General features: G+C 40.4%; 1 protein-coding gene across 3 annotated transcripts in view; it reads left to right on the top strand.

Annotated features, from left to right (window-relative positions):
* The window catches only part of IPO8 (importin 8), a 60,429-nt gene that overhangs the window by 11,899 nt on the left and 25,819 nt on the right, over positions 1-22,711 (top strand). For all 3 annotated transcript variants that reach the window (XM_059682483.1, XM_059682484.1, XM_059682485.1), the window contains 11 exons: positions 226-382; positions 4,981-5,070; positions 6,269-6,363; positions 6,973-7,057; positions 8,548-8,682; positions 10,299-10,398; positions 14,212-14,288; positions 14,555-14,671; positions 15,492-15,581; positions 19,146-19,311; positions 20,509-20,669. In XM_059682483.1, coding sequence (XP_059538466.1) covers positions 226-382; positions 4,981-5,070; positions 6,269-6,363; positions 6,973-7,057; positions 8,548-8,682; positions 10,299-10,398; positions 14,212-14,288; positions 14,555-14,671; positions 15,492-15,581; positions 19,146-19,311; positions 20,509-20,669 — 1,273 coding nt within the window. The remainder of the gene's footprint in view (positions 1-225; positions 383-4,980; positions 5,071-6,268; positions 6,364-6,972; positions 7,058-8,547; positions 8,683-10,298; positions 10,399-14,211; positions 14,289-14,554; positions 14,672-15,491; positions 15,582-19,145; positions 19,312-20,508; positions 20,670-22,711) is intronic.

The following is a 22,711-nucleotide window of genomic DNA, read 5'->3' as shown; positions in this document are numbered from 1 at the left end:
TAGTAAGATTTTCGGTATTCTGCCTAAAAGAGGGATAGGTTCTTTTGAAGTTCTTCCAAGTTTATTCTAACAATTCAAACAGAAAATGTAAGCCAATGGTTGGAATGTTTTTGTTTGGCTAGCTCTATATAGTTTTTAAAATATGTATATATATTTTTCATTATTTATTGTTCTTTTGCAAGGGGGGACAATTATTTTTCTCTCTTTTTGTTTTTGCTCATGTAGATATAAGAAAGCAGAGGAAAGAGAGCCTCTTATAGCAGCAATGCAAATATTTCTGCCTCGTATTCAACATCAAATCATGCAGCTCCTTCCCGATTCCTCACATTATTCTGTGTTACTACAGAAACAGATTTTGAAAATCTTCTATGCACTTGTTCAGGTAAGTGTCTATTGCAGAAGACAAATTTGAGGCCTTGCTTTTCTGCCTCATACATGGAAGATGCTCAATAAGTGTCAGTTATTGTTAACATTTCTTATATATTCTCACACGTATTTCTTTAAAAAAATCCTTATGGGAGAACAGGCTCACAGAAATTAACCTGATTGTGCAAAGTTATCCGAGTGTCAGAGCTGAGAGCCAATGTCTGTATGGCTTGTACTCCAGGGTCTGAAGTGCTGGGAATGGGAGAACCAGGGGAGTTAACTGCCCTAGAACCTGATGACTTGACTCATCTGTCCATAGTATCTGCCTGTGAATTAGTTATGATTATAGGAGAAGAGGAAGGAAAAGAACATACTCCCTTTTAGTGGGAAATCATACTGATGGTAGTTTGTTTGCATTTGACCTAATTTAAAGCTAACAAAGTAGTTTTGCACTTTCAGAATATTTCACTTCAATAAAAATTTATATTTTTAGCCTTTTAACCTTTTAATAGAGATAGTTTGAGGCAGATTTTGTTTTCAGCTCAGCCTTTTTTGGGGAGAGAGGGAAGGGAGAAGGAGGCAAATCTGAGGAGAGATAAGAAACTGGGATAGTAGAAAAATATATTCTCCACCCTCTTTTTTTCAAGTAATAGGGAAGGAAGATGTATGGTGCCTTTGCCTTTTTATTAAAGCACTGCTCAGAAATTTTCCTCAGGAGGATCACTTTACTCTGAGGCAAGCGTTCAGTGAGATGTTTTGCCATTAGATATAGTAACATCCCATTTATTCCCTTTTCCACTGGGAGAAGTATAGCCAGAAATCAGGAAGTCAACCAGAGGCTGATGAAATAATTGTCCCCAAACTTCTATGTCTACTTGAGCTAAGAGGGCAAAATCTAAAATGTTTTTTTTCTCTCTCAACATATACATGCTAAAAACCTCAAAAACTAGTGAAAAATCTCAACATTTTAGATGATTTTGGTTATCTATTATATGCTACTAAAGTAGTATGCTCCTGCTGGGTATCCTTGAAGCAGATTTAGAAGGCTCTCAGAGGTATAATTACAGTGATAGTGTAAGTAAGAAGTGATTGACAATTTGGGAAGAGGCAGAAATATATATGTTTTGAAAAGTATGATACAATTAAATTGACTTTGTCTAGCATTTATTAAATACTAGAGGCCTGGTGCACAAAATTCATGCAGGGGGGTTGTGTGTCCCTCAGCCCGGCCTGCACCCTCTCCAATCTGGGACCCTCGGGGGGTGTCCGACATCCCTCTCGCAGTCCCGGATTGCTGGCTCCTAACTGCTCGCCTGCCTGCCTGCCTGATCATCCACCTCTGCATGCTGGCCTGATGCCCCTAACTGTTCCCCTGCCAGCCTGATTGCCCCCTAATTGCTCCCCTGCTGGTCTGATTGCTCCCTAACTGCCCTCCCCTGCTGCCCTGATCGCCCTCTAACTGCTCCCCTGCTGGCCTGATCGCCTCTGCCTTGGCCCCTAGCACTGTGGCTTTATCCAGAAGGATGTCTGGAAGACGTCCGGTATAATTAGCATGTTACCCTTTTATTAGTATAGATTGTGTACAGAGCATTTGGGTACTTCATACATACTTTAATATATATATATTTTATTGATTTTTTACAGAGAGGAAGGGAGAGGGATAGAAAGTTAGAAACATTGATGAGAGAGAAACATTGATCAGCTGCCTCAACCAAGGTACATGCCCTTGACCGGAATCGAACCTGGGACCCTTGAGTCCGTAGGCTGACACTCTTATCCACTGAGCCAAACCGGTTAGGGCTTCATACATACTTTACAACTTAGTTTGTCCAAAAGTGAACTCATGCCCTGGCTGGGTGGCTCAGTTGGTTGGAATGTCATTCATATACCAAAAAGGTTTTAGGTTCAATTCCTGGTCAGGGCACATACCTAGGTTGTGGGTTTGATCCCTGGTCAGGGCATGAGCGGTTGCGTCCCATACCGATCAATGTCTGATCAATGTCTGTCTCTCTTTATTCCTCTCTCTCTCTCTCTCTCTCTCAAATCAATAAACATATCCTCAGGTGAGGATAAAAAAAATGAACTCATTGTCATTCTTCCCCAACCCTCAGCCTGCTTCTCCTCTGTCCCGATCTCTAGTCCAAATTACCCATTGCACCAAGAGCATAGAGTGTGGACTTCTTAACATGGCCTACAAAACCCTTCTTCTCTATACCTTACCTTTTACCATTCTCACCTTTGTGCTTTACACTAGCCATGCTGCAATTCTTTTGGCTTTATGAACAGGTCATGCCCTCTCTTCCAAGCCTTTAAAATACTGTATTTCTGCCTGGAGCACTCTTCTCCCCATTACACCTTGGCCGATCTGTGCTCTTTCTCCAGGTCTCAGCTTGCACATCCTTCCTTATCGCTGCTACTCCCAGGCAGGATTAGGTAGTCCTCTTGTATGCCGTCATCAATACTGCGCAGCTGTTACCTGTCCACCTATAACACCATAGTGTAATTCCTTGTTTATATATGTCCCCCCGCACCCCAACTAGAGTGTGAGTCTCCTTCTTACTATGTCCTTAGCATGTAGCAGGTTTTGGAAGGCATGGATGCAGAGACAGTATTGCCTCATCTCACTTTACTCACAGTATAGCAAGGGGGACCTACAGTAATATAGTGGCTATGGTATGCCACAGTGTAGATGAAAGTAGTTGAAAAAAATGTTTCATGAGGTAAAGATTTTCATTAAAGTGGTTAAAATGAGTTCTCATTACAAAATACGTAATTATGTGAGGTGATAGAGGAGTTAACTGTAGTAAAAATAATCTTATTGTGGTCATCATTTCTCATATACAGGCAGTCCTTGGGTTACGTTGGACTTGACGTACGTCATTTCGTGATTACGTCGCCATCTCCCATTTACAGTATTTATAAAAAAAAAAGTTCCATCTTTTCGACATATGTACATTTGTGCTTTATGTTTTTTATTATTTATTTACTACAAGTAAAGGTCAGGAATTGTTATCTCTCTTTTAAATTTATTTTACTGTTTCACTTCATTACTGCTGTGTATGTGCCCCATGTGAGTGACATAGGTGCTTATGTAGGTGGGTTCTGACTTACGGCGAAAATTGCATTACGTCGCACCATAGGAACGGATCTCCTACGTAACCTGAGGACCTACTGTATATATGTATCAAATATCACATTGTGTACCTTAACTATACACACACAGTGTTATATGTCAATTATCTCCACATATAAAAGGCTAAGTGTCCGTCCGTCCAACCGGTAGCTATGATGCGCACTGACCACCAGGGACAGGTGCTCAACGCAGGAGCTGCCATGACATGCACTGGCCATTTAAAAATAAATGGCACCACGGACCTGGCGCTGACAACCCAACACTCGGCTTCCCCCAAGTGGGACACAGGCCCTGCCACCCTCTGGAGCAACACCACACCAAATCGCAGCCAATGCTGCCAAGACCCCACAGTGCAAAATGCGGCCCACGACCCAGGCGAGCCTGGGAACGGTGACTGTGGGTGCCGGGTAATGACGTCACATGACAGTGCCTGGCTTTCTCTCCCTAGTGACTAGCCTCCTTGCAGTTTCTTCAGCCCAGGAACATGACTTGCTTTATAGCCAGGTGCAAGCATTTTACAATTTCACCAAATGTTTGTGAAGCATTTTCCCATGCCTCATCTCATTTGATCCTCACAGAAGTCCTGGAGTAGGTAGATAGGAGGAGACTTGGTGGAATCCTATTTTCTTTTCATTAGCCAGAAAATAGAGATTTAGAAAGTTTAGAAACTTGACCCGACTGAAAAGAAGTAAGAAATGGTGGAACTTGAAAATGACTTCAGGTTTTCTCACTGTGCAGAATATAGTCAAACACTGCTACTGTTATATATTTTGCCTTTTGTTCTCCCTGCATGATCTACAATAATAATCTGCTTCATGTTGATATTTACTGCTGTGTTGCTGACAATTACCTGAAAGAGAAGTTGGGGTGCTTCACTGGGCTGGAAAAAGTTTAGCTAAATCAGAAAGCAGGTCTAATTAAGCAAGTTTTTCTATATATATGTAAGAGGCTAAGTAGACTTGCGCATGCACGATACATATAAAGTTCTTGCTGGTGCCAATTGCACGTGTGTTTTGATCTGTCATTGTTGATCGTGAATTTGGTTAATACTTCTATTTAGAGAAAGGGCCAATAGTGATATTAACATATTTCTTCTAATTAATTTCCTTTCAATATACATGAATCTGTGCACTGAGTCACTAGTATCTCAATAAAGTTGGGAAAAAAGTGGTTGAAGTGAAAAGTTTGACAAAGGGGTAAATGGTAAAAATCACTTACCTGGAATCTCATGCTGAATAAATGAGACCTTACTGTATTAAAATTTATTTTCATTTAAAATAGTAGCTCAGAGGGAACAATTCATAGCATATATACTTCTAGATTTTAAATTTAAAATTAAATTTTAGGTTGAACCATATTAAATTACTATTTTCATGGTCAAACGTTAGCCATTTCATGTATTTCAGCCTTCCAGTATAGCTGAGATTGCTGGCTTGTGGAGGGAGGAATGACTGCTGACGGCGATGTTCTTTTGTTTTCAGTATGCATTGCCTCTTCAGCTGGTGAATAACCAAACCATGACAACGTGGATGGAGATCTTTCGAGCTATTATTGACAGGACAGTTCCCCCTGTAAGAAAGAGCTTCTGTTCCTAAGAAAAACTGAAAATGTGGGTTTGGGATATTTGTGGTAGACTGATTTATGATCTTAGCCTATCTGGGGGAAAAATTACTACTGTAGTAAAAATAATTAATAAAACATGCTCATGTTGGGACTGTCCAGGTAAGCAAAGTAATAAAATAACTACCTTTTTCCTACAAAAATGCTAAAAAACATTTTTGAGAACTGGTATTTATTCTTCTAGCTTTTTTTTTTTTTCCTCTGTGTCTATATACAACCATCTTTTATTTATAAAAATGGTATATGTAGGCACTGATTTGAAATTTATTTTTCACTTAAAATCTTTTATAAATTTTTTTATGATACAAATGTTTTTAAACTCTATCATTTTTGTTGAATGCTTCATTTGCTGGGCATTTAGATTGTTTCAGTTTTTTAGTATTTTAACTATAAGGATGTAGTTTAAATTTTTATGCACATACATGATTATTTTCTTTGGATTGACTCCTGGAAGGTTTAAGACTTTGACAGATCTTGCAAAGCACTCTCCAGAAACATTTCCCTGGCTTACACTTCAATAGTCAGTGACTGAGAATATTTTACATAAAAGTCTAAGTTGCCAGTGTGATGGGTGAAAGATGGTGTCTCATTTTCATCTGCAGTAACAGTGATGCTATAGTTCACTTATCAAATTAACTGAGATAACTAATCCAATTCAATTAAAAAATATAAACTATTTTAACATTTAAGGTTGTCTTCAAATGCGCAGTACTTTTCTCTTATTCATATTTTGGGACAAATTATATTTAAGTTTAAGTTATATACATAAATGCACAGAACTTATTGAACAGCTCAGCAAATTATGGCAAACATGCACTTGTGTTACTGTCACCCAGCTCCAGAAGACATGGTAGGACTTTTCTGTCATCCCAGAGTTTCCTCAAGTGAATTGGTATTTTGTATTTGTTTTCTATTTATTTGGGTCTTTTGAAGATGGGAGATAAATGTGAACAGCAGCATTGGTTAGTTGAAATTTACTTTGCTTATTTAATTTCTACCTTGAAATTTTTTAAGAAGGAATTTGCATTTATATGGCAATCTAAATTTACAATTAATATTACTTGGTCTATAGCAAGATTTATTCTGCCTGTTATTGATATAAACCTTTTGTTATGCAGAAATGTCATCTGGGTGTTTTTGTCCTTTTAGGAGACTATGCAAATTGATGAGGATGATCGACCAGAACTAGTCTGGTGGAAGTGTAAGAAGTGGGCGCTGCATATTGTAGCTCGTCTTTTTGAACGGTAATTCTCTGTATTAGATTTATGATCTTAGGTCAGAATCTCAGTATTGGATATAATAAAGTTGGGTAGGTCCCTTGATGGCCCAGAGTATATGGTTATTTGTCTTTAGTGCCATAGAGGGCAAAAAGTCACCCTCTGTTTTAATTGTGATCATTGACTTCGAAATCATAATGAGGTGCTCAGTCTTCTCTGAATCTTTCTATTTTTCTATAAAAAGAATGGAAAATGACATTGTTTAGCTTATTGGAAACATCCAGGCATTGTACAAGAAGGTGCTTAGTAATTCAGCTCCATAGGAAAGTTAGTCAAATTTAATTATAGAAGCATTTATTGGAAAACATGTTAGATATAACTTTATTTGAAATATTTCACATTTAGGGGATCATCGTTAATTAAATAGGTGGAAGTTTCTGTCTGAAATTTTAAGTATGACCCAGAGTCAAAGGATAGCTTTTCATGATTTCCTTTTGGGGCTTGTGAAAAGAAGAGAAAGTGTTTGTTTTCTGCCCCAATAGAATGCATCTTTCAACAAGGGACTGTATTTAAACTAGTGGACATGCTGGTTTAAACAATTCACAGTATTTAAACATTTTCTCTTTCTATTTTAAGATATGGAAGCCCAGGAAATGTCACAAAAGAATACTTTGAATTTTCTGAATTCTTTTTGAAAACCTATGCAGTGGGAATTCAGCAGGTAATAAACTTACGCTTTTAAAATAGAAGTAGTTAAGGCATTTCTATCTATATAAAAGTAGGTTACAAATATATTATCATGTTACATATTGATAGGGGATGAAATGGTAGCTCTGGGAGTTTAATGCACTGCAATTAGTTTTAGAACCAAGTGGCCTAGGCAGCTGCTACAAGAAGTACCCTTCTAGACAGCTAGAGGCTGGACTCAAACCTTTTAAGTTTGTTGATCCTGCTACAGCAGTCACCAGTATTAGATTGGATTCTTCTATTAACGTTCTGACTTCCTATGAGTTTCCTACCCTCTATTTCTTTGAGCCTCACCTCTTTATTCCAAGCTTTTATATCACAAGAGTTCATGGAATACGAATTGATCTATTTCAAGAGAAGCTGAGCTCAGAAATTAAGAATTTCAGCTGAGAACTTACACATTTTTTATGGAAGTTTGGGAACCATTTCTATGCACTGAAAGAACAGCATCCATTTTTAGCCTGCATTGCTGAACACTGCAGAGATGATGGCAGGACTCTGACACTTTTATCAACCTGGATTTTACACAACTTGAACTGAATTTATGTTCTGAATTTATAAGTTCTGTACTTGTTTTGAAAGAACCCTTTTTTATTTATTCACCAGTTCATTTAATAGGCTTGCTGTAGGGCAGAACTCTGGAGACCAGATATTAGAAGCCTTGGACTTTGTTTTATTACCTCTGACTGAGGGTCCTTGGGATAGTCATGGCTGCTGTGGGCATGGCTCCTTCCATATAAACAGTCTCTCTCTTTTTAATCAATCTTTAAAAAAATAATTTCTCAGTTTTGTGTTATGTTTATAAAGACTTTCCGTTGTCTGAGATTCTAAAAGAAAATTCTTCCATATTTTCTTCTAGGAATTTTATGCTTTCATTTTTTTTTTGTTTGTTTAAATATTTCGCCATCTAGAATTTATTTTGGTATGAAGTTTAGTTAGGGAATCAACTTCATTTTTGTTCAGAGGGTTAATATAGTTGTCCCAATACTATTTATTTGAGTCCACGGCCGTACCACCCTGAACATGCCAGATGTCTTCTATTTTTTTTGATAATTTAACTGTTTCTCTCCTGGTTTGAAATGCACCTTTATCAAATGTTAAAATCTGTTTGTGCTGTCTTTTGCTATATGGTTGTTTTCAATGTTCATTTAGTCAAGTCTGTTGTTGTTGTTTTTTTAACAGGAGTCTTAATGTATTTGAATAACTAGTATGTGGAATAGCGCGAAGACTTACTCTGAGTAGTTAGAAGTAGGACACATGGCTGGAAATTACAGTGAGGCACTGTTCCATATAACATGACCCTGTCTAATAATTAAAACTGCCCCGGAGCTTTCTCACGAAATATTGACTTCCCTTAACATCTGTTAGTTTTTGTCTTTATGCATTCTGGGTTTTAGGTCATGCCTTAAATGCCCCTCCCCTTAACCTTAAAATTGTACATATTCTCTTTCCATTTTCCTATAGGTACTACTAAAAATTTTAGACCAATATAGACAGAAAGAGTACATCGCCCCGCGGGTTCTTCAGCAAGCATTCAACTATCTCAACCAAGGGGTTGTTCACTCTGTAACGTGGAAGCAGATGAAGCCACACATACAGGTGAGTGTCAGGGAGCAGTTCTCTAAAATTATTCTCTGGTTAAATTCGGTTTTCTAGACATAGTGTTACTAATTCCATATTTTATGCTGAATATATTTTTATTTCCATTAATAATTACAAATGAGTGCAGTCATATCTCATATGAAGGGCTTGGAAATTTAAGTATGAGAAGAGTGAAAACTTCCAAGTTTTATGAGTTGGAGGACTTGGATTCAGTTGACCTTGCTTAATTGTTTACTTAAAGATAGAATTCCACATTGTTATTTAATCAAAGGACAAATGAGAATGAAAAATTACAGGCCATTAATAAATAAATTCCTATTTGCATGCAGACAATTTTGAGTAATTCAACAATGTCAGGAATGGAAATTTTTACCCTTAAAACTGTAAATTCTTGAATTCTAATCTCTAAGATGGTATCTAAAAAGAAAAAGAAATTCCTTTTCTTTGCCTTTGGTGTCCAGGTTAGAATTCATTTAATGTTATCATATTACAGGTCTTAACAATATAATATTTTTTGCATTGTTTTCTGTGGACATTTTAATTATATTTGCCTAATCTCCTTGATCAAACAGGGGTCATTTCTTTGCAATTAATAGATAACTAGTTTCATTTTATTTGCTGTGTTTCTGTAAAGTAAGGATTAATTGCGATAGTATATTTTCTGCTTGATGGCTTTGACCTTAATTTTACATGACTGTAATGTAGGAATAAGAAACGGATCCTTAGGCTGAATTTTTTCTCTTAGAAATACTTAATTTATTTAAGAGATGGTTCTGTGGTTTTTGTTTTTTTTAATTCTCATCTGAGGACATGCTTGTTAATTTTAGAGAAAGAGGAAGGAAGAGAGAGAGAGAGAGACAGAGACAGAGAGAGACATTGATCTGAGAGAGAAACATTGATCTTGCCTTCCCCGTGTGTGCCCTGACTGGGGATTAAACTCCGCACCTTTGGTGTATGGAATGATGCTCCAGCCAACTGATCCACACTGGCCAGGGCGAGATGGTTCTGTTTTTACATATGTAATTGCTGGAGCACAAAAGGGCCTAGTAGAGCATTAGCAGCAGTGGACATACAGATGTGGTTTTTTCTTTTCCCCCTGAAACCTGCATTTGTAGAGTAGGAAATTAGGTTTTTGTAAATGGAAGAAAAGAAAATTTTAATATTGTTGATATGTTGACATTTAGAACCAAAATGGAAATGTAAAAATGCGCAAAAAAGAAATATAATAGTAAATATAATCTTTGCTTGATATTTATTTCTTTTTAAAGAGTCAAGGTATGCTTACTACTGATTTGTTAGTAAAACTTTATTATCCTTTCTGTTGCTTCAAAAAATAGCATTTACATTCATCTTTCTCTATATCTTTAATCAATTGTTATTTAAAAACAAACTTATGTTTAACCCAACCTTTTACTCCCTAATCCCCTCACCCTCTACCCCCATTCTAAGCTCTTGCTTTCCTGCTCCCACCTTAGCTGCTGCAAGCTTAATAGGAAGATTAATAGTGCAGTTTGGAAAACTAACATCATAAAGGCAGTCAGTAAATCCATTATTAGTGTAACCCAAATTTGAATAGCTATACCCAGTTGCTGTTTTGTTTTTTTCCTTCTTAGAATATCTCTGAAGATGTGATTTTTTCTGTGATGTGTTATAAAGATGAGGATGAGGAGCTGTGGCAAGAAGATCCCTATGAGTACATAAGGATGAAATTCGGTAATCGAGATTTTTTTTTTTCCTCGTGGTTCCTGGATACATATAGTAATAGACCTAAATTTGTATTTTAAGGAGATTTTATTACTTTGTTAAATTCCCCAAGTTCTGCTTTGCACGATAACCTTTGAAATTCCTGAGAGTTTGATGTTCTGTTGAACTAATGAACTTGAGGCCTTTGGGTGTGGGAGATGAAAAGCCGCTTTATGTATCCATGCAATGGGGCTGAAGCAGTCTTGGCGCCATCTGTAATCTTTTCTATTGTGATGCTGATCTGCAGGGACCATCCCTCTCTGAGCCTTTTTTTGGGGTATCCATTTGTAGATTGGGCTGTGCTCAGTCTGGCAGATCCTTTGGATTTCTGCATATTTTAAGAGCACCCCAATTTAGTTTGCCTCCTTATCTTAGAGATAAAGTTTTCTACAAGGGAATGAGATTACTCACAGTGGTTGCACTATGTGGCCCAGTTCTCTGGGAAGGGGAGGAGGGTCCATTTCGCTTGGATTTTCCTGGAAGCTCTTGAACTGTGTAGATTGCCTGAGTTCATTTCCGTATCTCTGGTTTGAATTAATTGCTTCATAGAATACTCAAACCCTTCACATAGTGAAATGTTATTTGTGTACCTCAGTTTCTCCCACAACTTAGAGCTATCTGAGGTCAGGGGCTGTATCTTATTTATTTGCTTTATTTTGCATTCTCCATTCCTTCTACATCTCTACAGTCCTCTACTAGTGTTTGGCTCTAGTATGTCTTCAATAAATGTTGAAATAAATAATTGATAAAACTGGCAATGCATTGCTTTCCCTTGTGGACCAGGTGTCTCTGGCTACTTGAGGTAAGCCTACTGGTATCGATGCTACTGGTGTAGATGCTAGGTTGTTTTTACAGTGCTCTGTGTTAGTACTGTTTGATTCAGTAAATGAGGAAGTGCCTCTTATCCAGAGACAAAGTACAGGAAAAGCCAATGAATGAGAAATGATATTTACCATTTGGTTTATCCCTCCGTTCTACTCTTTCCTTTTAAAAGTCATTACACGTGGACATGATTTCCTCCCTTCCTGGTGCTTTTGTTTTTCTAGGAACAGAGTGATTAGCCAGTCTTCTCTTTTTCATTATATTCTTTCAATGTTTATCTTTTCTGTGATACCTTTATTTTTTGTAATGTGCAGAGTGTTTAGCTTTCAGAAAGCTACCATTATTTCACTTATTCTTCATATAAAATATGAAGTTTTTAGAAATAAAATAATTAAGAGCTATGAGTGTTGATTGACAGAATTTACATTTTATTGACTAGAAGAGAATGTGGATAACTCAAGACTAGCTGAAATGCTTTTTCTTTAACCATTTCCTTCTGGGAACTAGAATGCAATGGCTATTATTTGATACTAGAGGCCAGGTGCATGAAATTCGTGCACTTGGGGCGGGGGCGGGGGTGGGGTTCCCCCAGCCTGGCCTGTGCCCTCTTATAGTGCGGGAGCCCCATGATCGATTGCCCCAAAGAGGTAGGTCCCGCCCACTCATCCAGGGCTCCTCGATGAATTGCCCCAAAGATGTAGGCTGAAGCCATGGGCCCTGCCTCCGTGCTGCACATGCAGCGTCAAGCCCCCACCCACCCACGTGCGTCCGCAGCCCCGACTGCCCACTCATGCCTGCTGTGCACGCAGCCTCCTGGTGATTGCTCGTTGGGGCATGAGGGCGTCATGGTGTGAGGGCGTGACAACCACATAGGACAGTGGTTCTCAACCTTCTGGCCCTTTAAATACAGTTCCTCATGTTGTGACCCAACCATAAAATTATTTTCGTTGCTACTTCATAACTGTAATGTTGCTACTGTTATGTTGCTACTGTTATGAATCGTAATATAAATATCTGATATGCAGGATGGTCTTAGGTGACCCCTGTGAAAGGGTCGTTTGACTGCCAAAGGGGTTGCGACCCACAGGTTGAGAACTGCTGACATAGGCTTTTATTAATAGGATGTATATTTTACTTTGGGATAACTATAGGGAAGAACAGCTATGGCATTCATTTTCTTTTTATATTTTTGTTACTTGCAGTTGTTTATATGAACAAAACTTTCCTATCTAAAGGTATTATCTGCTCCTAATAATGAAGCTTTTGGATTTGGTATAAAGTACAGGAGCTCAGGCTTTGATATTAAGGCAACCTGGGTATGGTGCTGGCTTGGTCACTCACTTGGGGGACTATGGGCACACCACTTAATGCCTCTGAGATGCAATGTTTTCAGCTATAAAGCAGGCAATGACAATAGTGCTGGATGGAGTAAGTGGGATAATACACATAGTTAGTTAACAGCTTAGTGTAGAATGCTACATCCTGGGAAAAACCTTAGTATAGTGCCTGCCACAGAGTAAGTACTCAGTAAATGTGAGTTATTAGTATTATCATGTTTGTGTTTTATATTTTGAGGCAAAGACGTAGATTTGGTTTTATTTTTATATTTAAATATGGATATATCAGATACTTATCAAGTTTTCATATTCTTACATAAAACTGCCTATTCTGAAATTTTCATGTAGTTAAGTGATCTGTTTTACATACGTGCATATTCAAATTCCCTTTGAATACCTTCTGTGTTTTGCATATGTGTATATTCAAACAGATACCCCTTGAATACTTGTTGACAGGGCCAAGAGCTAGCAAGCAGTCCCTCAGGACTTTTACACTTGCTGTTTCCTCTGCTTTATCTTTAGAGTTCCTTGTAGAGATTTCTCCTTCAATTTCTACTTAAGTGTTACCTTAATTGAGAATTGGAGAGGCTTTCCCTGACACCCTATTTAAAGTAGCACATCTCACTCTCTGTGTTTCTCTTTACCCTGTTGTACATTTGTTCTTAGCCTGACCTATTATATGTGCATGTGTGTATATGTGTAGAATGTTACTTATTCTCACCTTATAAACTCCATGAACTGTTTTTGTTTGATCTTTGTGTCCCCAGAGCCTACAAACAATGCCTGGCACATAGTAAGCACTAAATAAATCTTTATTGTTTTTTGATAGAGATACAGCACTTTTCCTACCCTCTGTGAAGCAGCTATGCCTAAAATGTATTTAATATATTTCTTTACTACTAGGGGCCCAGTGCACAAATTCGTGCACAGTGTTGGCTGTGAGGCTGCAGTGGGTACCGGGGTGGGTCTCAGCCGATTCTCCATGCCCTTGCCTGGCCCCTCCCACCACGGCCCCCGGTCCCCTGTCTGCCGGCAGCCCCGCTACCACCCCTGCCACTCCCACACACTGACAGCACCGGCCCCGCTTGCACTCTCTGATGGCCCGAAGCGGTTGAGTGGCGGCTCTGGTGCCCGCTCCAGGTGTGAGTGGCTGCTTCGGTGCCAACAGTGGGTGTGAGCAGGGCTGGCGCTGGCAGTAGGTGCCAGTGCTGGGCAGGACCGCAGTGCCACCTTGGTCTGGTGCCCTTGCTCACCTGCTCCACCATCCCGTCACAGCTGATGCCCGCCCCCTGGTGGTCAGCGCACATTATAGTGACCGGTTATTCGGTTGTTTGGTTGTTCTGCTGTTTGGTCTATTTGCATATTAGGGTTATATATATATGATTGTTTAAAAAGGTAAGCCCTGTAGAATTTGATATATACTCTTGTGCATGAAAACACTTGATGATATACCCTTAGAGAAAACACTGACAATGTATCTTCTAGCTTTTTTTTATTCTGTAAAGCAATGTCATATGTGGACTGTTGTTTTTTTCTTGATTTTGGAATAGTGATTAATCAGATTTAAAATCCGTATTAAGTAATTGTATTTTTACTAAAATGGTTTAATCTTTTAAAATCTTAGACATTTTTGAAGATTATGCTTCTCCTACCACAGCAGCCCAGACTCTCTTATATACTGCTGCAAAGAAAAGAAAAGAGGTACATAGTTATTCTTTTTAAATCCTGTGTTGATTTAATATAACCCTAGTGTTTGAAAAATTGTCTTATTAGTTATAATCTGTCACTTTAAGAATATTTATTATCCTAGTAAGGGCAAAGGGTTATTTTGTTTTCTTCATTATAAATACTTTATGAAACACAGTAAAATGCTTTAATTTTGAAAATTTGTACATTGTATATAAATAATACTATAGTAATACAAGGAAAGCTAATGTAGACTGAAATGGATTCTTCTATTTCTTTAGGTCTTGCCAAAAATGATGGCATTCTGTTATCAAATCCTAACAGACCCAAACTTTGACCCGAGGAAGAAAGATGGAGCCCTGCATGTGATTGGTTCCCTAGCTGATATTTTATTGAAGGTTAAGTTACTTATAATTTAATTTACTTAAAACTGTGAAGCATTGGCAAATGTGAGAATATGAAAGTTACGGATAATTTAAAACTGGTGACTGCTTCTGCATAATTGAGTTGACTGTAAATATTCTTTTTGTCACCTGTATCTTGAGTTAAAAAGAACTTTTGACTTTGTTCTTACCAAAATCAATCAGTATCAAATTATATTTAAGGTACTGTTTTTTTGTCTCTTTTTAAAAAAAATATATTTTTATTGATTTCAAAAAGGAAGGGAGAGGGAGAGAGAGAGAGAGAGATATCAATGATGAGAGAGAATCATTTTTTGGCTGCCTCCTGCACTTCCCCCACTGGAGACTGAGCCTGCAACCTGGGCATGTGCCCTGATCAGGAATTGAACTGTGACCTCCTAGTTAAAATGTTGACACTCAACCACTGAGCCACACCAGATGGGCATCTTTAAAAAAAAAAAATTTTTTTTAAAAAAATTGACTTTAGAGAGAAAGAAGAAGGGAAGGAGGGAGAGAGAGAGAGAGAGAGAGAGAGAGAGAGAGAGAGGGAGAAACATTGATTGGCTGCCTCCTGCACACCCCCTCACCTGGGATCAAGCCCAAAATCTGATCGAACCAGCAACCACTTGGTGCATGGGATGATGCTCAACCAACTGAACCACACAGGCCAGGGCTATTTTTGTCTTGTTTTAAAACATGCAATATATCAGTGAAATAGTTTTACAAAATTGGAAATAGAAGTGTAGTAAGTGTAAGTCATAATAAACATACTTTATTAGGATATATAAGTTGAAACTTAATTTCTATTTCCTAACAGAAGAGTTTATTCAAGGATCAAATGGAGTTGTTGCTGCAGAATCATGTATTTCCATTATTATTATCTAATCTGGGATATCTTCGAGCTAGAGTAAGTTTTGCATATTTCCATTATATATCTTAAAATCTTCATTTTAAGATAATTGTTGAACTAAATGTTTTTGGGTAAATTGACACATATTGAGGCAAACTGACTAAAGAACAAACTAGTAAATAGAGGGATTTATGGATTTTAATTCTAACTGTTTTCATTTTTTATCCTACCCTCACTTCCTGCATATGCAAAACATGTAATGAGTGATGATGTTACTGCAATGGTACAATGGAAATTCAGAAACTGATTAATTTTCAGTGTCCAAAGAAAGCATGAAATTCTAGTTTAGCTAAAAACTTGATTATGATTTCCAGTATGTTAGGTAGATCTGCCTTAGTAGAGTGAAGAAATTAATAATCCATGTAAACTTATTTGTGTTCTAAGTGTGTATTACTTCTAGAATCAATATATTTTATGGAGAAAGAAATAAAAATAGAACTTTAAGAGCCTAATATTTATAACTACATCAACACACAAATTTCTTGCTAAGCACAACATCCTATCTAATAATAGACAAACATGGTAATTAACCGTACCTCTGACACGCTTCCCATTGGCTAATCAGGGCAATATGCAAATTAACTGCCAACCAAGATGGCAGCCGGCAGCCAGGCAGCTGAAGCGAACAGGAGGCTTGCTTGCTTCAGTGATGGAGGAAGCCAAGGTTCCCTGCCTGCCGCTGCCGGCCTCTGAGCTGCACTCTAAGAAACAATGTTGCAATTATAGAAGCTAAACAAACCCTAGAAACCTGGTTTCAGCCAGCCGGGCCTCAGAGCTGGAGTTACAACAGTGTTTCAATTATAGAAGCCAGACAAACCCAGATACCTGCTTTCAGCAGCCGAGGCCTCAGAGCTGGAGCCAGGCCTCAGAGCTAAAGCCGGCTCTGAGTTCCAGTGACAGCCATAGAAGGTAAATAAATCCCAGAATAAAAAAAAAAGAAAGGAAAAAAGGAGAGGTTGGGAGCTTCAGTGGCCCGCCAGCCTGAAAACGGCCCTCAGCCCCTCACCCAGACTGGCCAGGCACCCCAGTGGGGATCCCCACCCTGAAGGGGGTGTGACCAGCTGCAAACAGCCATCATCCCCTCATCCAGGCTGGCCAGGCACCCAAGCGGGACCCCCACCCTGATCCAGGACACCCTTCAGAGCAAACCAGCCGGACCCCACCCGTGCACCAGGCCTCTATCCTATATAGTAAAAGGGTAATATGCAAACTGACCCTAACAGCAGAAGGACTGGGAATCACTGGTCACGATGACACACACTGACCACCAGGGGGCAGATGCTCAATGCAGGAGCTGCCCTCTGGTGGTCATTGCGCTCCCACATGGGGAGCTCTGCTCAGCCACAAGCCAGGCTGATGGCTGCCAGTACAGCGGTGGTGGTGGGAGCCGCTCCTGCCTCCTCAGCAGCACTAAGGATGTCTGACTGCAGTTTAGGCCTGTTCCCCGCTGGCAAGTGGACATCCCCCGAGGGCTGCCGGGCTGCCAGAGGGGATGCCTGATTGCCATCTTAGGCCCAATCCCCCCAGGGAGCAGGCCTAAGCCAGCAGGTGGTCATCCCCTGAGGGGTCCCAGACTGCGAGAGGGCACAGGCCGGGCTGAGGGACCCCCCCTCCCCGCCGAGTGCACAAATTTTTGTGCACCAAGCCTCTAGTCTACACTAATAAAAGACAAACATGCAAATTGACCATACCTTCACTACTCCTTAAGCCACGCCCACCAGCCAATCATAGCGACTATATGCAAATTAACCCAATCAAGATGGCAGCCGGCAGCCACGGAGCTGGAGCGAGCAAGAGGCTTGGTTGCTCCAGTGGTGGAGGAAGCCAAGCTTCCCACAGCCGGCTGTAGCCTCCGCAAAAGGCAACGAAGTTTCAATTCTAGAAGCTAAATAAATCCCAGAATAAAAAAAGAAAAAAGAAAAGAAAAAAAGGAGAGGCTGGGAGCTTCCGTCTGGGGGGCTTGGCCAGCCTGAAAATGGCCCTCAGCCCCTCACCCAGACTGGCCAGGCACCCCAGTGGGGACCCCCAACCCTAAAGGGGGTGTGACCAGCCTGAAAACAGCCATCAGCCCCTCACCCAGGCTGGCCAGGCACCCCAGTGGGGACCTCCACCCTGAAGGGGATGTGACCAGCTGCAAACAGCCATCAGCCCCTCACCCAGGCTGGCCAGGCACCCCAACAGAATCCCCACCCTAATCTGGAACACCCTTCAGGGCAAACCAGCTGGCCCCCACCTGCGCACCAGGCCTCTATCCTATATAATAAAAGGTAATATGCAAATTGACCCTAACAGCAGAACTACTGGGAATGACTGGTCCCTATGACACACACTGACCACCAGGGGGCAGATGCTCAATGCAGGAGCTGTCCCCCTGGTGGTCAGTGTGCTCCCACAGGGGGAGCTCTGCTCAGCCACAAGCCAGGCTGATGGCTGCCAGCACAGCGGTGGTGGCGGGAGCCTCTTCCATCTCCTTAGCAGCACTAAGGATGTCTGACTGCAGCATAGGTCTGCTCTCTGCTGGTAAGTGGATATCCTCCGAGGGTTGCTGAGCTGCCAGAGGGATGTCTGATTGCTAGTTTGGGCCCGATCATTCAGGGAGCGGGCCTAAGCCAGCAGGTGGACATCCTCCGAAGGGTCCCAGACTGCAAGAGGGCACAGGCTGGGCTGAGGGACCCCCCGAGTGCCCAAATTTTTGTGCACCGGGCCTCTAGTATATTAATAATACCTTATGCACTTCAAAGCATTTTATAAACAGAAGATAATCATCATTGGAGAAATATTTGGGCAAATGTAGATTAGAGATGTTGAGGCCACACAAATATTTTTACAGGTAGGCTTCTATCTTTGAGAGGATGTATAAATTGTAATTCTCTTGATAAAAGTCTTTAGTAATTCAACTGTTGATTGTGTTTTATGCACGTAGAGAATTTAAGAAAGTAATACGATTTTGTGGTCTAGGAGTTTAAAATTTGATAATCTACACAAGGTTTAAATTCTTTGTACCTATGTGAGTGAAAAAAAGGGAGTTTGCTGTAGTGTAAGGGAAAATAATGTTTCATTTGTTTGCTGTAAAGGCCAGCAAATAAATGTCAAACATTGGTTTGTAGTAGCTTTTACATGTAAATAAGAAATTAATTATGAATCATAATATTTATTAAAAGCATAAACAGGATATTTTTTTTTAGGGCAAGTTCTCTGAATTTATTCAGTACATGGTTCACAAACTTGAAGGCAATTCAAGCATAAGGGCTTGGATTTATGTTTGAAAAAGGGTGGACATTTTTCCCCAGAGACACTTAAATTTGGCTCTGTTTTCTTTTTCCTGTGAAAAATGCTATTGCATATAGGTAATTTAGAAGTAATCAAACTGCCTTTTTTAAAAAACATAAGACAACAGAGAAATCCAGAAATTAGCAACTAAGGCTTATATGCTACCCTTTAAAAAACAAATAGTACGTGGTAGAATTAATGACACTTTAATTAGTAAGAAGTTATGCATGACATTATTATAGAATGCCGTAATCCTAATAGTTTCTTCTTTACTTTCTCCTTGTAACATAGTCCTGTTGGGTACTTCATGCATTTAGTTCTTTGAAGTTTCATAATGAGCTCAATCTAAGAAATGCACTTGAACTAGCAAAGAAGAGCTTGATTGAAGATAAGGAGATGCCCGTCAAAGTTGAAGCTGCCCTTGCTCTTCAGTCATTAATTTCTAACCAGACACAAGGTAAAGCCAAAAACACCTTTTAGAATATTTGTTTGTTTGTTTATTTTTGGACGTGGCCTTCTCAAATAGTCTTATTCACTTTCTTTCCTACTAAGAATAATTCTTTAAGTCTTAAGGTTTAGGGTTTAGATTTCTGAACTTTTGCCCCTCACAGTTTTATAGAAGTTTACTTTTGACTTTTTTTAGGAGTTCCTTTTGACTATGGTTTCCAGAAAACTTTTAGATTAGGGAAGAAGTTGATAATTGTTGGGTATTAGGTGGACTGGGAATTAAGAGAACTGGTGTCTAATTTTGATTGTGCTACCAGTCTCTATATATAAAAGCGTAATATGCAAATTGTCCCCTCAAGAGTACTACCTGGAGACCAGGAATTTGATCGCTCGCTATGACGTGTGCTAACCACCAGGGGGCGGCACGGAATGAAGGAACGCCCCAGTCAGCAGCCTGAAGGCCCCAATCGGCCCTGGTCACTGGCCAGGCCTAGGGACCCTACCCATGCATGAATTTCGTGCACCGGGCCTCTAGTTTGCATATAAAGCTGGGCAAGGCACATGATTTGTCATGACTTGGATATCTAATACATTTAAATTCAGGGGGTTGGAGTAGATAGCTTCAAGATCCTTTCAACTCTAGAATTCTGTGGTTCTGCTACTTCTGAAAGTAGCAAGTAATATTTCTAGTGAGTGATAACCCAGATATCTCATTTGTTTGTTTAGAAGAATATTCTGTCCAAAGTTCAAATAAACCTTTGAAAGTAAACATGCACCTAGTTTACCTCTAGTCAACAATGTTTTAATGGTGGTCTGAATATTGCATAAGAATATGAGGGGAGGAGGGTGAAAAGAGATGTGGTGGGGCAGGGGATGGGCACCATCAGCAGTGGGCATAGTTTTATGTACATTATTTTTTATACTTGTATCCTGGTCTCATATCCATGTTGTATAAGTCATGGGGGCTATTGGCATTTTGGTTAGGACAGTTCTCTCCTGTGCAGGACTGATTCTCTCTGTATTACTTAGGGGAATATTGATATATAGTGATGAAGATTATTTTGGTACAGCTTTGCAACTTACCATAGAGCAAGTATCTATTTAGAACCTATTACCCTGTGTCACTTACCTTTGTGAGCAAGTTGATTCCTTTTATCACTTGTGAATGGCTAATTTTTTAGTGATTGTGTTTATTTTATTGCCTTAGCTAAGGAGTATATGAAGCCACATGTGAGGCCTATTATGCAGGAGCTGTTGCACATTGTTAGAGAGACAGAAAATGACGATGTGACGAATGTTATCCAGAAGATGATATGTGAATACAGTCAAGAAATAGCCTCCATTGCTGTCGATATGACCCAACACTTGGTAAGACTGGGAGGGCTGTTTGGTATAAAAGCCCCGACTAATCTAAATAAATTAAACTCCAAAATTTGGAGTTTGGTTTTATATGTAATTGTAATCCTATCTAGCCTGTAATAAAAGACTAATATGCAAATCAACCTAATGGTGAAATGACTGGTTGCTATGACGCAACAGACCACCAGGGGGCAGATGCTCAGTGCAGGAGCTGCCCCCTGGTGGTCAGTGTGCTCCCACAGGAGGAGTGCTGCTTAGCCAGAAGCTGGCCTCACGGCTGGTAAGTGCAGAGGCGGTGGCGGGAGCCTCTCCCGCCTTTGTGGCAGTGCTAAGGATGTCCAACTGCTGGCTTAGGCCCTCTCCCCTTGGGGAGAGGGCCTAAGCCATCAGTCGGACATTCCCTGAGGGCTCCTGGACTGTGAGAGGGCGCAGGCCAGGCTGAGGGACCCCCCCCCCCAGAGTGCACAAATTTCATGCACTGGGCCTCTAGTGTTAATGTAAAAACGTTTGCTCTCTTTTCTTCTATAGTTCAAACAAGATAGTTTATTCCTCTCTTATGTTAATAACAGTCTGGAGGAAGCAGGCAGGAAGACAAGGTCCCCCCAAGCACCCAGTTTCTTCCCACCATTCCCTAGGACCGTGGTCGGCAAACTGTGGCTCGCAAGCTACATGCTGCTCTTTGGCCCCTTGAGTGTGGCTCTTCCTAAGCTTTAGGAGTATCCTAATTAAGTTAATAACAATGTACCTACCTATATAGTTTAAGTTTAAAAAATTTGGCTCTCAAAAGAAGTTTCAATCGTTGTACTGTTGACATTTGGCTCTTGACTAATGAGTTTGCCGACCACTGCAGGACAATCCTAAGCTAAGTTACCAGCAACACACTTGAATTCAAGCCCACAGGGAGTGGAAAAAGAGGAGTTGGGAAGCAAGCAGTTTCCTTTGAAATTGTGACAAAGTTGTGCACACACTGCTCATGTCCTACTTGTCCCTGTGGGGTGAAGTTATTTTCTAGTCCATCTTTTTATTTGGTGTACTGCCTTTTTAGGTCCCAGTTTTACAAAGAGATCTAGATCCAGTGTCCATGTGAGCGCTCAGGTATTCATTTTCCATTTTCTGTATGTGAAGCCCAATACAGTGGGGCCTTGACTTACGAGTGTCCCGACTAACGAGTTTTTCGAGATACGAGCTGTCTCTTGGCCGATTTTTTGCTTTGAGTTGCGAGCTAAAATTCGGGTTATGAGCCAGCTTCAGATACCCCACCGCTAGTTGGCACAGCAAATGTCACAGTGAACGCCACAACATCAGCCCAGCAAATTGATTTGTCAAATTGATTTGACATACGAGTAATTTGAGTTACGAGCTCCGTCACGGAACGAATTAAATTCGTAAGTCAAGGCCCCACTGTATACCCCAAATTTCCGGGTCCCAGGGATAGGTCGAGGCCCTAGCAGAGCCATCAGTTTAAGCCCCAAGAGTTTCCCAGCACTACTGCCTACAAAGCCTCAGGTTGTCTGGCCTTGCCATCTTGCTGCCCACATCTCTCTTCTCCCTCACACACCAGTCTCTAGCCCAGCGGTGGGCAAACTATGGCCTGCGGGCTGGATCTGGCCCGTTCGGCTGTTCTATCCAGCCCGGGGAGCCGAAAGAGCGGAGGGTTCTCTTGCTCTCCCCTCCGCTCCTTCACCAGCAGCAGTGTTAACATGGCAACGTCGGGAAACACGGCCGCAGCTCCTTCTGAGTCCAGTTTAAGAACCCATTGTGGCCCTCGAGTCAAAAGTTTGCCCACCCTCTGGCTTCCTTGTTATTCTCAGAGGTCACCATGCTCTTTGCAATCTCCTGGCCTTTTCACATGCCACTCCCTCTAGATATCCATTTGGCTGGCTCCCTCCCCTCATTCTGCTCAGATGCCACCACCTCCAAGACTTTTGCTGACCACTGTGAGCAAAATAGCTCCTCATCACAACCCATTACCTACCTTTGACTTTCCCTTAGAGCACCCATAACTACTGATGTGGTATTGTGTGTGTGTTTTATAATGTATGGTCTAATTC

The sequence above is a fragment of the Myotis daubentonii genome, chromosome 2, assembly GCF_963259705.1.
Source record: "Myotis daubentonii chromosome 2, mMyoDau2.1, whole genome shotgun sequence".
In the NCBI taxonomy this organism is placed as follows: Eukaryota; Metazoa; Chordata; class Mammalia; order Chiroptera; family Vespertilionidae; genus Myotis; species Myotis daubentonii.
Note: the sequence above shows the minus strand (reverse complement) of the source record. Positions and strands in the feature narration are given on the sequence as shown.